General features: G+C 47.2%; 1 protein-coding gene across 1 annotated transcript in view; it reads left to right on the top strand.

The window, feature by feature from the left end:
- Window positions 1-17,924, top strand: part of PRAG1 (PEAK1 related, kinase-activating pseudokinase 1) — a 47,944-nt gene extending 30,020 nt beyond the window's left edge. Inside the window, exons 5-6 of the mRNA XM_069485219.1 lie at window positions 8,261-9,012; window positions 16,719-17,924. Coding sequence (XP_069341320.1) covers window positions 8,261-9,012; window positions 16,719-17,858 — 1,892 coding nt within the window. The 3' untranslated portion in view covers window positions 17,859-17,924. The remainder of the gene's footprint in view (window positions 1-8,260; window positions 9,013-16,718) is intronic.
- Window positions 17,925-18,132: the final 208 nt, after the last annotated feature.

The raw sequence follows: 18,132 nt of genomic DNA, 5'->3' as shown, positions 1-18,132 counted from the left end.
CAGCCAGCGGGTATTACGAGAACTGGACTTCATTGCTTCAACACTTTGCTTCTTTGAACCAGTAAATTATGACATCTGCCCTCAGGGCTCTTAAGGACTAGCTAGGAAAAAGGTGTTTAAAACGCATGACACACAGGTGGATGGAATAAGGTAGGAAACTGAGCCGCCCACAACATGAGTGCTTCTATGCCTTTCCAAAGGCTTCCAGAAGACAGAGAATCAATGAAGACCTATTGGGGGTGGGGTGGGGGCTTCAGGGAGGGCTCTCTGAGAAGGTGGGACTTCAGCTCATGTCTGAAGGGTGGTTAGAACTGAGAGGTAGGGGTGAGGAGGAGACGGCTTTCCAGGTTAAGGAAATATTAATAATAAAGCAGGAACAGGCATGGCAATGCACGTCTGGAAAAGGATGAGACCAGCCTGACACACTTCAGGTGAGGGGAAGGGGGACATGAGGTTGGTGGGAAGCCGGGGGCTAGATCATACGAGGCCCTACACAGCAATCTGTGGAGGTGAGAGACAGGGAGCCGCGGGAGGTTTCTGAGTACAGCGTGGGCACCTAATTCAGACATTTATGTTAATTTCTCAGTAGCATGAATTAAAATGAACATATTTTCATGGTATTCCTTTATCACAAGCCAGTTATTCAGTGGAAATGCACTTGAAAATTTGGATTCCTAGATCAACAAGAAGACATGTACCTTGTCACTGGACTCTGGCCCTTTAGAGACAACCACTTTTATCTGTTGCTCCTGGGTGTGGCTCTGTACCTGGAACCCTGTTTTGAAACTGGCAAGAGACCAAAAGAGCATATTCATTCATTCATTCTCTCTCTCTCTCTCTCTCTCTCCTTTTTAACGTCTCAAGCATTAATCTGGAATATATACAGAGCCACTGGCCATATAATGTGGGAAGTCTTTCAGCTTACCCACCATTTACCAGGGCAGCTTGCTTTTCAATTTGTTATTGAACAATCATCTTTCAGTCCCCGAGTCCTTACTATCTTTTATCTTGTAGCTGAAATATTTACCCATTCACCACTTTAGTTACCATGTGGGCTCTAGTACCGACATTGAGACAGTGGGTCAGACGAGAAGAAATAGAATCAGTTCAAGCTGAAGCTCTTTGAAACTTGCAATATAGTGTCTGCCTCTCTAAAATTATACATTAAGTCAAAAGATACTGTTAAACTGTACATTTATTTGGTCAGGAAAAATTCACTAATGGAAACAATGCATTTTGTTGACTTTTTGCATCCCTGAGTGAGTTGAGGGAAAAAATCACCCCAAGACATGGCATAATAGAAGTTTGTGTAAACTTCTTGGAAATTTATCCAGGTTAATGGGTAAAGTGAGTGATCTACTATTCAGGTTTTAGGGCAAAAAGTAAAGTTTTCCATTTTATAAGAAAAACTTAATTGAAATCTATAGCTTTGTTCCATATTTAAAAACAGGAGTTAATCCTAAAATGTTATGGTGACAAAATGTCATTTTTGTATCCATGTTAATTTCACCTCTTTATACTTGTATCAAATTGCAGATTTCTCCCGGCACATTTGCTATCCCATTTGTCCACGTGGGCTGTTCAGTTGCACAGTGAGTCAACTCAGTGGAAGGAAAAATTTGTCTAAGCATCGTTTGGTGTGTGCCTAGTTGGGGAAGGACAGACTGCATGTGTCAGGACAGATCCACAAAGGCTGCCGGGGGAAGGCTGTCTGCAGGGAACGGGTGGATGCCTCAGAGAGGGAAATGATCAGTGGAATGAGCATCAGAAATGTCATCAGAACACTCCTGTGCTTTAAGCGGTTCTTTCTAAATATGCAAACCTAATGTCGCATGGAGATCATGTCCCTCTTTGATTTAGGATAACATTAAAATTCAGTTCAGCAGTTCAACAAACATTTCTGAATGCAGGGGATTAGAGGAGATTAGAGAGTTCTCTGTTGAACTGAAACCATCGGCACCAGCAAGAGACGAGAAATCTAACAATACAGTGTATCTAGGTATAAACTCACGTGAATGTCTGCACCAGGGCAGTGTAGTTATTCTCATCTTTATAGCTAGCAAACCAGAGGTACAGAAAGTTAATTAAATATTTTGACAATAGCTTATTTTGCTTAACAATAATACCGGGCAGTTTATATATAAATGTGTGTTAGTTCTATCGTTCATTTGATAGATATTTGTTGAATGCAAACTCCATTCTGGGTGCAATGCTAGATGCTGAAGACCCAGCAGTAGAAACAAACTCCCAGTCCCTTCTTTCAGGGGGCTTGCATTCTGGTGGGGAGAGATGGGCGATGGGAAGATAAAGAAATAAAGTAGCTAGTGTGGCAGGTGGCAGCTAAGTGCTTCCATCAACAGCATACGGAGGCCAGGTGTGGTGGCTCACGCCTGTAAGCCTAGCACTCTTGGGAAGCCAAGGCAGGAGGATCGCTTGAGGTCAGGAGTTCGAGCCCAGGCTGAGCAAGAGTGAGACAGACAGACAGACACACACACACACACACACACACACACCCGTCTCTACTAAAAATAGAGGCGCGGTGTGGTAGCACTCGCCTGTAGTCCCAGCTACTCGTGAGGCTGAGGCAGGAGGATTGCTTGAGCTCAGGAGTTTGAGATTGCTGTGAGCTAGGCTGATGCCACGGCACTCTAGCCCAGGCCACAGAGCAAGACCCTATCTCAAAAAAAAAAAAAAAAAAAAAAACCCACAGCATATTGAACTAACTTTTAATTTTACTAACTTGGAAGGAAACCCTTAATGATTATGTTATACCAGGAGATTGAAAAGTTCACAATTCCAGAACCACACTTGGGCTGTAGGCATGGCCTACAAGGTGTCTAAAGCCTTTTTTCCGAACTGAGACGGGGCTTCTCTTCTTTTGCATGTAAATCACATTCATGTCTTGATTATTGTTTCCTGGGATGATTAAGTGGTCTGGAGAGACTCCTCACAAATGGTACCTTTTTCATCCAGTTGTAAAATGCTAATAACATGCTTCCACTTTCAGACCACGTTTATCTTCTTGAAAAAGCAAAGGCTCCTTTTGAAGGAAAAAAAAATTCTGTATTTAATGTTGAGCCTGTTCTGATTGCAGAACCAAACAAGAGGTTGCACAATTTTCCTTTGGAGGAAAAAGTGCCATGTAAAGTTAGAGCATCCCTCTGTCCCTGCCCTTCAAGGGATTGGCAGAAGCCTGCATGAGTGCCACTTCCTGCACGACACTGGCAAGGGGCCTACGCAGATGGCTTTAGTATTCTCACCTCTAACACGAGGGGATTGAACCAGGCCACAGGGAACAGGCAAGGTTTTCTCCAACTGCTTTGTCCCCTATGCCTTGCACTTAGTAGGTGCTCAAGAAATAGTGGCTGAATGAATGGATAAATCTATATGGCTATTTCCAGCTATACAATCTATTATCCTCATGAAAAAAAAAATCCATAAGATAAATACTCCAAGTTTTTCCAACAAAAGAAAATTTCATTCACTGTACCTTACTCGAAGTTGGAGACCGATCAAGCACACAAACTAAGAGCTTGGGCAAACTTCAGTGGGACTCTGCCCTTTGCTCCGCCCCAGCTGCTGTCAGATGGCAGAGCCTTGCACTGAGAGAACCAAAACAGGACTGACCACTTCCTCTGTAAGCACAGCTCTCATTTTGGCTGCAGAGAACAATGAAAGTACCTATTAAAACCCTACAAGAAGGGAGGGCTCTATAATAAGGAAAACCTCACAGTACCACGTTTGAACTTTTGGCCTGCATTTCTGCAGAGGGGGTAAGCTGTTCTTCCCAACCATTGAAATCCTGATTTTCCATCTCTGCTTTCTAAACAGAATGACACCAAACTAGCATCCCTCCCCCTAGGTCTTTTACGATCCGGCCCAATGCACCGTATGTGATGTGTAGCTTCCCACTAGAAGCACATTCACTAAAGGGATACAGGATGTTCTACCCGATAGTCGGAAACCTCCTTTATATGCAGAATTGAAAATTAGAAGGAAAACTTAAGAACTAGGGTTCAGAGCCTCTGGCCCAATTAGTATGCAAAATTAGTAAAAACCTATCACTGATATAACTAAAACGTAGGCAGAGTTCCCAGAAGTGTTTTCCATTCTTACCCCTTTTACACCCTTAATTGTAAGGCAGACTTTGGAAACAGCCATCTAACTCCAGCATAAAACCAGGATGTATTTGAATTAGTCTCAGGTCCCCTTGGCTTGGAGTCCTGAGAATTTGGGCTGTTGACCAAAGTTGTTTAGGAGTTTTTAGGCAGATTTTTCTGAACTGGTGGTTTGTCTGTGAAGTTTGGACTATTTTAGGTGGCAAGGCATATTTCTACCCTCTTCTTTCTGGCTCTTCTAAATCCAGAGTGTGGCAGCTGCTACAAATAGTAAGAATCTAGTTGCTATGTTGCCTAAGGCTGTGTTTAGGAAGAGGTGGTTCCTGAAGTTGAGTGAAGAAAATGACAGAGCCAGAGTGGGCCTTTAGGAATCCTCGCCCATAAGACCGTGACTGCTTATCACGTGGTGAAGAAATCAGTTTCATCTGGAAGGGCCACAGGTTAGCATCTATTTCAAAGTCGCCCTGAGAACATTAACATCTGAGAAGCTACAGGATCCTGAAGGGCCTGGAGGCTCCCAAAGTGAATTATGAGCGTTCACCCGCTGTCCTTCCACATCTGGAGAGCTTCAAGGAGCTGCAGGTTCGGAAGGTGGTGTCACAGAACCAGGCATATTTTTTTTCCAAATGCAAAAATCATAATATGTGTACACAGTGCCCAGTTATCCATGTAAAGTCCACATTTCAAGTGAGCCTTACTTCACCTGGTAAGGTTTGTGCAGGGCAAGTCCATGGTTAAGGATTGTTTGTTTATGCAGTGCCATTCTCTGATCAGTACGTATATTACGGATTGTTGGGTAACAAACTCATAGCATCTAAGAAATAAAGAAAAATGAACTTGGCTGAGTGCAGTGGCTCACGCCTATAATCCCAGCACTTTGGGACATCAAGGTGGAAAGATCGCTTGAGGCCAGGAGTTCAAGACCAGCTTAGCAACATAGAGAGACCTCCACCTCTACAAATTATAAAAACAATTAGCCAGGCGTGGTGGCACGAGCCTGTAGTCCCAGCTACTCTGGAGGCTGAGGGAGGAGGATCGCTTGAGCCCAGGAGGTTGAGGCTGCTGTGAGCTGATTGCACCACTGCACTCCAACCTGAACAACAGAATGAGATCCTGTCTCTAAAAAAAAAAACACAACAAATAACTAGCCCATGTGCTAATCCTTGGAGCCACGCCTCCCTCCAGATTACTAATATCCCATGCCAGATTTACCCAAGCAGTTGTCGGGTATAGACCTGATCAAAGTCGCTGACTAACGCAGCTCCCACAGGAAAGTAAGGGACACAGCATTGGGTGTCGGAGAAAACCACTTCCTCTCGGCTGCCTGAACACACGTCTCTGTGCTGGGCCCTACCATACTCTCTAAAGCACAACCTCTTGATTCTCTTTGGTAATCTAGAGAATAAGAAATATTACAGATTATTATTATTATTATTTAGAAATTCCTGCTATTCCTACGGATTGCAAAGTTTACCAGCTGTAGGCTGTGCGAAGTAGGGGGAGAAGCTATTGCAGCAAGATAACCATCTGCCTGGAGGCGTTCGCTCTCAGGGGCAGCTTTGAGACAAAATGCATGTTTGGAAAGGTTGAAAATGGACAGAGTGGCTGAAATTATAGACTATTAGTGCTGGGAGGGGCCTTCCCAATGATGCAATCGGTCATTTTTAAACGAGGAAACCCAGCTGGGTAAGGCCAATAGCTAGTGAAGGTTTCATTCTGCCGCTCACCCTTGAATCAGGGTAGAAGCAGAAAGGGGCATATTGGAGGCATCAAAAAGCCTCACCTTAAAGACAAGGAAGATGAAACCAATGAAGATGGGGAAATAGCCTAAGGTTTAAAGAAGGGACTAGCCAAGAAACTGATTTGTTAGCAACCTCCCCGGCCTTCCCTGTCACTGCCACGCTGATGAAAGCATGGACCAGGCATCTGATCACACTCCACCTGCAGCCCCCACCCGCGGCCCCTGCCGTGTTGATGACAAATTGAGGATCAGACACCTGGGTGGTGCAGAAAGGTCAGGAAATGCAGGTGTGCTCCCTGCTGGCTGAGCCTCTTACTCATCAGGTTGGGGGTTTGGTGGCTCAGACCTTCTGTCCTTTGAGAGCCTCCTACGTAGGTGGTTTTACCCTTCCTTTTTTAGCCTCCTCCTGTGGCTTTCGTGGGGGCGTGGGCTGGGCAGACCGTGGACTCCAGGGTTTCAGAGCCTGCGGGGCCGGGAGCTCCCCCGCTGTGGCCGGCTGCTGCGGCTGCTGCGGCTGCTGCAAGTGCGGCCTCTGCTCTGACTACTGAGGGGAAAATTCATGGGCGTGTACAGCTGGCTGGTCCCAACTGTGCCACTGCTGCTCCATTTATTATTAACCCGAGCCCTCCTGGAAGGGGTATAAATCACTCATTCAGCCTTGCCGGCAGGAGCCCCGCCTATCATTAACAAAGCAGGGTAAAGTGGGAAGGGTAACTATAATCTTGATGAAACACTGGGAAGAAAAAGGGATTGCTACTGCAGACAGGAAAGAGGGCAAGCGGGGCGTGAGAAGCATCGTGCTGCCTCCTGAGCCTGGGGAGAGTCCAGGATGGGCTCGGTGTGGGGTCCGACAGCCATGCTCAGCTGCCCGGGGGCCGCTCTTTGCACGATCCCATCGGTTCTCAGCTCCTGCGTCCAACACGCTGCATGCTCCGACTCTGTGGTCCCAAGAGCTTTGCATTGGGGGTTGTACTAGGCAGGAGGCCCCTGCGGTCACCCACTCACTGGTTCTGCCCCGGTCAGTGAGGCCGGGGCATCAATATCAGCGCCCGCCATGCCCAAGGACGTGGCCATCCACCCTCTGCGTGCATTGTGCCTTTTTCATTCCGGTCCTACTGCCGAGATGGGGAGAGGTGCAGAGAGACACTACATTCTCTGCCCTAAGGTGACGTGGCACGGGGAACTCAGTGAGGAGGGCACATCCTAAGTCCCCATTTCCTTGAATCTAAGACCCGTATTTCCCTCACATATTAACCTTCAGGATGATAGGATATATTCTACAACCTATGGATATGGTTAATGTTTCTTTTATTCTCCTAAAATCTGTTATTCAAATAGTAGATCCATCTGAGAGTTCTTAGTTCTTAGAATGAAGGAAATGAGTATTATTTCAATCTGCTTTTTTTCTCTGTCCAATTGTACCCATCTCTTTACTATATATTTTTTACTTAAACTCTTGTTTCACTGTGAAGCCTCCATTTTATACATTGATAAGAAGAATGAGGTCCGGCCTTCACCTTATAAGAGCCGGCCCTCCTCTCCCCGTCTCGTGTGCTGCCTGGACAGGTTTTCTGAATGTCCCCGTGCTCTGTGGACACTGTGGCCCTGCATGAACCTTCCCCCTCATCCAGTTCAGTATCCCCTGTGCTCCACTCTGGGAACTGTGAGCCCTTGAAAAGACCTATTTTCCTTTAAGATCTGTTTCCTCATTTATAAAAATCACATTTTCCATCCTTCTAAAATGCCTGTGGACCTGCCCTGCCCGCTAAGCCAGCAGGGTGTTTGTGAAAACGCAAAGAACTTCACACTAAAAAGGAAGAATTTTACTGTAGGTCAACTGTTATACCTTCTGTAAATCTGACATTTTTTTAAACAATCCAGTTCAAGTTTGTTTTTGCTGTTGCAACACTGTAAAATATTTGAAAAAATATAAGTGTCCACCCAGGGGGACTGGTTCAATAAATTACGATACCACATATGACGATATATTATGGTATGGTTGTTTAAAAAAGTTAGACAGCTCCGCGCACCTAAAGTGAACGCTCTCCGAGATGTGAAAGAAAAGCAGTATTCCAACCAGTGGGCACTGTTTGCTCTCCCTCGTGTAAATGTGTGTGTGCGCGTTTGTTTGCATTGTCGGAAGAATGCGTGACAAACTTCTGGCAGTGGTTTTCTCTGATGAGAGAGGCTGGGTGCTAAGAAGGGACAGGGTAGGAGGAAGACTTGTCAAGGCATACCATTTTGAATTTTGAATTTTGTCCACTGTGCACATATTGTCTATTCAAGAAATAGAAAAGAAGTAAAATAAAATTAATTGCTTTGACAAAAAAAAAAAAAAAAAAGTCTGCAGGCCCCTGGAACCAACTGGCCTTGGCCTGATTGTTTTTGCTTCTCCTTGCAGGTCCGTCATACGAGCCGGCTCACTCGCCCACCATCAGCGGGAAGAAGCTCTTTGCTCCCGTTCCATTCCCTTCGGGCTCCACTGAGGACGTGTCCCCCGGTGGGCCCCTGCAGCCCCCTCCGCTCCCCCAGAAGAAGATAGTGAGCCGGGCAGCCTCCTCTCCGGATGGCTTCTTCTGGACCCAGGGCTCCCCCAAGCCCCGGACAGCAAGCCCCAAGTTGAACCTAAGCCACTCGGAAACCAACGTCCACGATGAGTCTCACTTTAGCTATTCCTTGAGTCCCGGGAGCCGCCACCATCACGGCTTCTCCTCTTCTGAGCCCCTGGAGAAAGCTTTCAAAGGCAATGGCCACTGGGTCCCCGCGCCGGGGCTGGCGGGCAACAAAAGCGGCCGCGGGAGCCCCGGCCTGCAGTGCAAAGGGGCCGCCTCCGCCTCGTCCTCCCAGCTGAGCGTGTCCAGCCAGGCCTCCTCCGGCAGCGCCCAGCTGCAGCTCCACAGTCTCCTGAGCAGCATCAGCAGCAAGGAGGGGACCTACGCCAAGCTGGGGGGCCTCTACACCCAGTCCCTGGCCCGCCTCGTGGCCAAGTGCGAGGACCTCTTCATGGGCGGCCAGAAGAAGGAGCTCCACTTCAACGAGAACAACTGGTCGCTCTTCAAGCTGACTTGCAACAAGCCCTGCTGTGACTCGGGGGATGCCATTTACTACTGTGCCACCTGCTCCGAGGACCCCGGCAGCACCTACGCTGTGAAAGTAGGTACCACCCCCTCCTTCCGTGCTGCAGCACCATGGAAGTCCTGGCTTGGGCAGAATTGTGGCTTGAGCAAGTCATTTCGCCTCTCTGGGCTTCAGGGGGAGGTTTGATTCCTAAGAATCCTTTTCCCACTTAGCGCTCAGTCATTGCACTCTCTGTCTGGCCTAGCACAGGGTGCAATGAGAATTGTAGATGAATATAAGACGCATTCTTTGCTTTCAGGAATGAACCTATGTGATCTAGTTGGATTAAGAAAACAGTTGCCTTTTGGTGCAACAGAGTTCGTTCATCTAGTCAGCAGGTTTTTATTGAGTGTCTACTATATGCCAGGGATTTTGCAATGATCTCACTACAAAGGGGTGAACACAGGTTCCTTATGGGGCTTATAATCTAGTGAGGGAGATGCACAATTGAGATATTGTTTTTCCAATGTTAAGGCCAGAAGCAGCATTAGACCTAGGCATTGTCTTGAACAATAGGAGTAATAGTAACATTTACTGAACATTCACTATACAGCTAGACTCTTGGCTAGGAGTATTAGCTACATTGCCTGTAATCCTAACAGTAACTCTGTAGAATAGGTAGGTTTTACAGATAGGGGATCTGAGTCTCAAAGTGATTAAGTTGCCCACAGCTAGGTGATTTAATGATTAAGTTGCACACTTCATCTATGGCTGAAAAGGATTTGAACCCTGGTTTGTCTGTCTCCAAAGCTTAAGCTAAGATCCTCTAAAAGTCAATAAAATTCAGAGAAGTTAAGTGACTAGCCCAAGGTAACACAGCCTTTTAACTTCTGATGCTGGATCAGGGCTGTTGCTACCCCACCTCACTGCTCTCTCAGAGTGCAGCTCTGCAAGAGCTAATGGAATCACCTACACCCATTTGAACCATTGTGGTCTCTATCATGGACTCCGGTTCTTCCTTATGGCCTGTTTTTTCATCTTCCTTAAGTGTTTCTTGAATACCTGGTGGGTCCATGGCCTTCTATAAATGCAGGCTATTGTGGGGAATAAGAAAGGGGACCCTGAGCTCCCTTCTGCCATCACCTGTTCCAAGGCATTCCTTTTTTTCCAGTTAGAAAAATGCAAATAGTGAACTAACTTGAAATGGCCTTAGTGGGGTAGCTTACCTACCCGCAAGTTTTTTTGTTTTGATATGTTTTGTTTTGTTTTTTCAGACAAGGTCTCCCTTTGTCGCCCAGGCTGGAGTGCAGTGGCACAATCATAGCTCACAGCAGCCCTGAACTCCTGAGCTCAAGCGATCCTCCTGCCTTGGCCTTCCAAAGTGCTAGGATTACAGGTGTGAGCCACTGCATCTGTCCACCACAAAATTTTTTAAAATAGTCTGATTATTAGCCAAGGAAATTGCAGTGAATTTTATTTTGAGATTTTTCTTTTAAGAAATTTGTGACACCACCATAAGATAGAGATTGGGAACCCCTCGTTGATATGTTCAAGGGGCTATATATAATTACTTGCTGCCTTCCTGTGAAAAAGCTGGAGAAGTGGCTACTAGGAAGATCCAGTTTATTGTACAGAAATCAAGGGCCCCAAGGCTGGGGGATTATGGCCAAGACAGCAGATTTGGATGGAGAACACACAGACATCCCAAATGAGATTCTATGGTATTATTTCTTGAACTCCATTGGTGCTTTATCATCTAAACCCAGCAGCTACTTTCCTGGTAAGCTATACTTCCCTGCCTCTCCCCTGACCAAAATTCAAAGAAAAAGACTCCCAGAGTTTCTCTTCCTCTTAGGATGGTCCCGTATCCAGTAGAGGAAAAAGTGATTGGACCCTGTCTGAGCTGAACATGATTATCCTGGGCTTGTCACTGTGGGCCCAGATCCAGGTTCTGTTGTTGTCCAAGGAAAGAGGCTTAAATTTGAGCTCCTTGAAAGCCGAGGGGACGGAAGTGTGTTTAGGAAGTTCATGGCTTTCACCAGGCCCAGCAACCTGAGACTGTGATCTGTGGACCATCCGTCTTCTACCTTGACCCCTTCCTGTGTTCAGGTGCATCGGTCACTGTAGCCTTGTGGCCTGGGACTGCACCTGGGGACTCATTCTGTATCAAGAGACAGCTTACCTCTGCATTTTGAGGAGGAAAAAGCCTGGTGAAAAAGGCTTAATTCCTCTTGCTCCTGGGATAGAAAGTGCAAGAAGTAAGGGATGGAGTCTCCGGGCACAAGATACCTGGTTCTGCCCCTGAACCCAAATCTTGGGGCAAAAAGTTTTTTTTTTTTACATATATCCGTAAGTGATGGTGCTGTGCAGCTTGGACCCCAGGGCCTCATATAATAATGTAGAATTAGCCATATTCTCCAATAAACAATGCAGAAGAAATTCGGCTTTCCCAGAGGATGTTAAGAACAAGCATTGCTCCTTATTTCATTAGAAATCTAAGTCACACGAAACCAGAAGATAAACCTTGGTCCTCTAAAGAAGAGTCCCAGGCCTTTCCCATCTCACTTCCCTGGAGACTTGGTAGCTCAAGGACCATCTCTATACCAGGTGCAAAATTTGGAAAATAGCATCAAATATGCAGAGTATGATAATTCTTGGAACAAGATTACCAGGAACAACAATATCAATTTGCAAATGTGCCCAGCCTGGTAATTCGGGGAGTGACGGGTAAGGGTAGTGGAGCATCATTTCGCACGTGCAGCTGTTCCAGTTCATTAGCGCTCCAGTCTAGACGGAACACAGTCAGTCATCTGGAGTCTGCAGGAGGGGGAGTGGGTCTCCTTCCCAGCCAGCCAGCGGCCTGTCTCAGGCTGAGCTCATTTCATCTGCGCTTGTTAAACAGGGAGCGGGCGCTGCAATCAGACGGAGCCTTGGTTGTGGAAGTCCCAGTTAACAGTAGCAGGCTCACACCTGCTCACCGCTGATGCTGGACCCTTCAAGTCACGGGCTCAGTGCCCTGCAGCAGCGAGGAGATGAAGCTGGCTCTTGTAGCCCAACTGCATGGATATGTGGCAGGAAAAAAATAATCATTAGCTGCGTGTGCGTTTTCAAAGCCGTTTCATTTCTCAGCCATCTAGAACTCCAGTACAGTAATTAAGAACCTGTGTTAAGCCGCTGGGCCTTTTGTGTTTAACAGACGTGACTTAGCCCAGATTTTCACCCGTGCCAGAGACCCTGGCATCAAAGTTTAACATGAGTCTTGCCTCAGCAAAAAGTTTGAAATTGAAGCTGAACCAAAGGTCTGTGCAAAGTTTGAGAGCTAAAATCTGAGTGCAGGACCCCCTGAAAATGAAACAAGTGTGGCGGTGGGGGCCAGGGAGGGCAGTTGGAGATGAGGATGGAGAAGAAGCCTTCCCTCTCCCCACGTTGTCTCCCCCGCCCCCATCCAGCACTGTAGCATGATCTCAGGCCCAGGGCTCCCAGGGCTGGTTAACATGCGCCCTGCACAGCCCTGCACAGCCCTCTCCGTTGCGGGGCGCTGAGGAAGCTGTGTATCTCCTTGCCAGAGGCCCAGCACACTGGTTTTGAAATGCATCCAGCCCGGTTTTCATTTACTCTGCTCCTTCATTTACATCTCTGTGCAAAATGTCAGTGGCTCAGACCAGAGCTCCGGGCCCAAAGTGTTTGCGGGACCCAGGCCTTTGATACCCCTGAGAAAGGGTGGGGGGCGGGGCCTCAAAAACACTTCCCAGGCCCCCTCTGCAGCTGTGCTGTCTGCATTTGTACAATACCTGCAAGCCAGCTCTGGATGGCTCTGCAACACCATATGGCAACAGCCGAAATGACAAGAGCAGTCACTATAGCAACCTTTCCCATTGTGCTCGCCGTGGGCTAGGCCTGGTGTTGAAAGCCACCCCTACAGTATTTCATTTGATCTCACAGTGGCCCTGTGCGGAAAGATCCATTACCGCCCCTGTTATTCAGAGCAGAAAACAGGCTTCGGGACAAATACTGTTGATCCTCGTTGTTCGTGGATTCCATATTTGTGAAATCACTGACCCACTAAAATTTATTTGTAATTCCAAAGTTAACACTCACAGCACTTTGCATTAATTTCTAGGCATGCGCAGGTCAGGGAAAAATTTGAGTTGCCCGGTGTGCATGTCTCCAGCTGAGGTGGAGCAAAGCAATGCTCTCCTGTCTTGTTTCAGGCCTCACGCCGGAAGCCAGGGCCCTTTCTGCAGCCTGTTTATCTCATTGATGCATGATATTTGCATATATTTATGGGGTATATGTGAAATTTTGTTCCATGCATAGAATGTGTAGTGATCAAGGGAGGGTGTTTAGGGTACCCATCACCTTCGGTATTTATCATATAATTTCTCTGTGTTGGGCACATTTCAAGTCCTCTCTTCTATTTTGAAATATACAATACATTGTTGTTAACTGTAGTCACCCTACTCTGCTACTGAGCACCTGAACTTATTCCTTCAATCGAACTGTATGTTTGTGCCCATTAATCAATCTATCTTCACCCACCCCTCCCACCCAGACACCCTTCCCAGCCTCTAGTATCTATCATTCTACTCTCTACCTCCATGTCACCAACTATTTTAGCCCCCACATATGAATGAGAACACACAATATTTGTCTTTCTGTGCCTGGCTTATTTCACTTAACATCATGACCTCCAGTACTATCTATATTGCTGCAAATGACAGGATTTCATTCTTTTTTATGGCCAAATAGTATTCCATTGTGTGCATATACCACATTTTCTTTATCCTTTCATCTGTTGACGGATACTTGAGTTGATTTCATATCTTTGCTATTGTGAATAGTGCAGCAATAAATATGGGAGTTCAGATATCGCTTTGATATATGGATTCCTTTTCCTTTGGATAAATACCCAGTGGTGGGATTTCTGGATCACATGGTAGTTCCATTTTTAGTTTTTTGAGAAAATCTCCATGCCGTTTTCCAGAGTGGCTGAACTAATTTACATTCCCACCAATAGTGTATAAGAGTTTCCTTTTCTCTGCATCCTTGCCAACATGTTATTTTTTGTCTTTTTTAATAATACCATTCTAACTGGGGTGAGATGATATTGTGGTTTTGATTTGCATTTCCCTGATGATTAGTGATGTTTAGCATTTTTTCATATACCTGTTGGCCATTTGTATGTCTTCTTTTGGGAAATGTCTATTCATGTCTTTGCCAATTTTTAATGGGATTATTTATTTGTTTTTTTTTTTTTTTTACTGTTGAGTCCCTTGATATTCTGGATATTAGTCCCCTGTCAGATTACTAGTTTGCAAATATTTTCTCCCAATCGGTTGTCTCTTCACTCTGTTGACTGTTTCTTTTGTTGTGCAAAAGCCTTTTAATTTTATACAGTCCCATTTGTCTATTTTTGGTTTTGTTGCCTATGCTTTTGGGTTCTTAACCGTAAAATCTTTGCCTAGACCAATGTCCTGGCAAGTGTTCCCTGTTTTCTTCTAGCAGTTTTAGAGTTTCAGGTCTTGTGTTGAAATCTTCAATCCATCTTGAGTTGATTTTTGTATATGGTGAGAGACAGGGGTCCAGTTTCATTCTGCATGTGGCTATCCAATTTGTGCAGCACTATTTGTTGAAGAGGAGTTTAACGAGATTTAATGAGATGCTGCATGAAAACTGCATAGTTTGGCACAGTGCCTCGCACATTTAAGAGTCCAGTATCTGTGGGGAGTGAGACGGTAACAGTGATGTCCTTCCCCCCATCCACAGAGGGCAGATAGTAGCTGGCCAACTGCTGAGTATTTATATGCAAGACTCTTTTTTTGAGAACCCCTCCCAAATCTTTTAAATGACGGATGACTGTCATTTAAAAACCCAGTACAGTTTGGTAGGCTGGAATAAGAAAGATCCTGAAACAATGCCCTTTAGACATGTATTCCAAAATCATTTTTGTTAGTATAATGGGAAGCAGTGTCTGGGTAAAATGTATTTCTCTTTTATTTCCATTCTGCCTCTGTAATAAAGAGATTACTAAATTAAGGTGTTATCCACCCCTGCCCCCAATTAGCTTTAAAAGAGTTTCCTCAGAGGCTGAACTCTTAGATGCCAGGTTTCATGCTGAGAAGGTTTGTATAGCCGCAATCTAAATAAATCTCTGTGAAAAGGTGCTTGCAATAGAACTTCTAAAAACGTCACTCCTTAGCATTACGGTGCTTCGAAAATTCTGCTTCATAATCACTCCAAAACAGCAGCCCAAAGGGAGGGTTATTTTGGGATTGTAGCAGGATAATATTTTATAGGTAGATGTGAGATGCCTTTCTCCCCGGCACTGCACACCTATCCTTGCCTTTCTATAACAAATGCATGGGTGAGGTGGTATGATACTCATTTGAGAGAGGAGGCCATTTACCATCTTCAGTCCCTTTCAGTGTAATTACAGGGCAACTGAGGCCTGGCAGAGGGCCATGACGGCTGGCTCAAGGCTCTCTAGCTGAGTGGCGGCTGGATGAGGATAAGTGTTGCAGAGATCTTCAGGTGTCTGGCACTGTCTTTAGTGCAAGAAGAGACAGAAGAGGCGAGAAAGACATAGCTGTGTAGACTCCCCAGGCACCCTTCCCACAGAGGAGCCTGAGATCATCCATCTTTTTTATTCTACCTTCAGTTCAGAGGGTGCTTTTGGGCAGGGACTTTGGGTTCCCTATCCCTGGAAGAGCTTTCTGTTTTCTTTCAGCTACTGTGACTCACCCTTGGAGGAAAAGTCTGTGGCTACCACATAGCAGCACCACTAGAATCAGCCTTGCAGGTCATGCCAGCTAGTAGGCATTGAGTATGTACCTGGATCTAGAGACTAGGGCAGCCTAAGAGAACTCGGCCAATCCTAAAGGCTTAGGGCCAGCCCCTGAGATTCCCTAAGAAGGGAGCAGAACAACAAATCAAACCCATCTGCTGTCAGGCAGCTGCTGTTCCAGGTGACGGGGATGGGAGTGAGGCTGATTCCTGTGTAAATTTTCATATGTTTTGCCTAGTTTTTGATTGGGTTGTTTCTCTTTGTATTATTGAGTTGTGAGAGTTTTTTGTAAATTCTAGATGCAAGTCCTTTATCAGATACATGTTTAGCAAATATTTTCTCCCTATTACTTGTCTTTCCTTTTTTTAAATGGTGTCTTTAGAAGGACAAAAGTTTTAGATTTTGAAGTTAAGTTTCTGAATTACTTTTTCTCTTATGTTTGATGCTTTTGGTGTGGTATCTACGAAATACTTGCCCAACCCAAGGTCTCAAAGATTCCCTCATATATTTTCTTCTAAGATGTGTATATTTTAGCTCTTACCCTTACATCTGTGTGATCCACTTTGAGTTAATTTTTGTATAGGGGAAGAGGTTAACACATTAACTGCCACACTAGAAAAACATTTTTTCCCCCGGGGGCCACAGTTTTTATTCATAGAATAAAAACTTCGAAAACAAAACGATCCTTTATAATTGAATGAAAAATTTATTTTTTTTGTTTTGTTTTCTCTGTGTGAGTTATATGCAACTCACACGGTGCTAGAATCCATTTTTACACTGCACACCAATTGAGTTTTATGTGACTCACGACATACTTATTGAATTTGGGAGAACTGAGTCTTCATATGCTTCACAAGGCACCGGGCTCAAAACTAGCGTTTGTTAAATACAACTCACGTGGCAGTTAATGTGTTAAGCTGACCTTTTTTTGCGCGTGGAGACCCACATGTCCCCGCATCATTAGTTGGACAAAACCACAGATTCCACTCTTGTCCTCACTTCTCCTTTTTCGCCACAGATCTGCAAAACCCCTGAGCCCAAAACGGCCTCCTACTGCAGCCCGTCCGTGCCGGTGCACTTCAACATCCAGCAGGACTGCGGCCACTTCGTTGCCTCGGTGCCCTCCAGCATGCTCACCTCTCCGGACGCGCCCAAGGACCCCGCGCCCGCCCCGCCCTCACAGCCGCCTGCCCAGGAGCAAGACTGCGTGGTGGTCATCACCCGGGAGGTGCCCCACCAGACCGCCTCCGACTTCGTGCGGGACTCGGCGGCCAGCCACCAGGCCGAGCCCGAGGCTTACGAGCGGCGCGTGTGCTTCCTGCTCCTGCAGCTTTGCAACGGGCTGGAGCACCTGAAGGAGCACGGCATCATCCACCGCGACCTGTGCCTGGAGAACCTGCTCCTGGTGCACTGCGCCCCGCAGGCCGCCCCTGCCACCAACGCCCCTCCCGCGCCCGCCCCCGCGGCCCCAGGCCCCTCTGCCGCCGTCCCCACCGCCGGGGCAGCTCCTAGCCCCGCGGCCGGCCCCACCGCCACCGGGGGAGAGCCCGGGGAGAAGCAGCTGCCCCGGCTCATCATCAGCAACTTCCTGAAAGCCAAGCAGAAGCCCGGCGGCACCACCAACCTGCAGCAGCAGAAGAGCCAGGCCCGGCTGGCCCCCGAGATCGTGTCCGCCTCCCAGTACCGCAAGTTCGATGAGTTCCAGACGGGCATCCTCATCTACGAGCTGCTGCACCAGCCCAACCCGTTCGAGGTGCGGGCCCGGCTGCGAGAGCGGGACTACCGGCAGGAGGACCTGCCCCCGCTGCCCGCGCTGTCGCTCTACTCGCCGGGCCTGCAGCAGCTGGCGCACTTGCTGCTCGAGGCCGACCCCATCAAGCGCATCCGCATCGGCGAGGCCAAGCGTGTGCTGCAGTGCCTGCTGTGGGGGCCCCGGCGCGACCTGGTGGAGCCCCCTGCCGCCTCGGAGGAGGCGCTGTGCGGCACCCTGCACAACTGGATCGACGTGAAGCGGGCCCTGGTGATGATGAAGTTTGCGGAGAAGGCAGTGGACCGCAGGCGCGGCGTGGAGCTGGAGGACTGGCTGTGCTGCCAGTACCTGGCGTCCGCCGAGCCCGGGGCCCTGCTCCACTCGCTGAAGCTCCTGCAGCTTCTGTGAGCCAGGCCCCAGCCTGCCCCCTCCCTGCCCGACCCCCCCCCCCCCCCCAGCCTTGCCTTGGACGCATCCGTGTCTCCCTGGGAAATGGTACAGATGACTGGCGTACTTGGATGTAATATATATATAAAATATATAAATACGAAAGCCTCTGGCCTCCCCTCCTTGCCAAGTCCTCCCGGGTTTTGTCCTGTAATTATGTACATTTCTAGTCCCCTGCAAAGTCCTGAGGACAGTTCCACCAACAGAATGAAGCCTGGACTCTGGCCTCACCCCC

This window comes from Eulemur rufifrons, chromosome 12, assembly GCF_041146395.1.
Source record: "Eulemur rufifrons isolate Redbay chromosome 12, OSU_ERuf_1, whole genome shotgun sequence".
NCBI classification, from domain to species: Eukaryota; Metazoa; Chordata; class Mammalia; order Primates; family Lemuridae; genus Eulemur; species Eulemur rufifrons.
The sequence above is the reverse complement of the archived record's forward strand: the minus strand, read 5'-3'. Positions and strand labels throughout refer to the sequence as shown.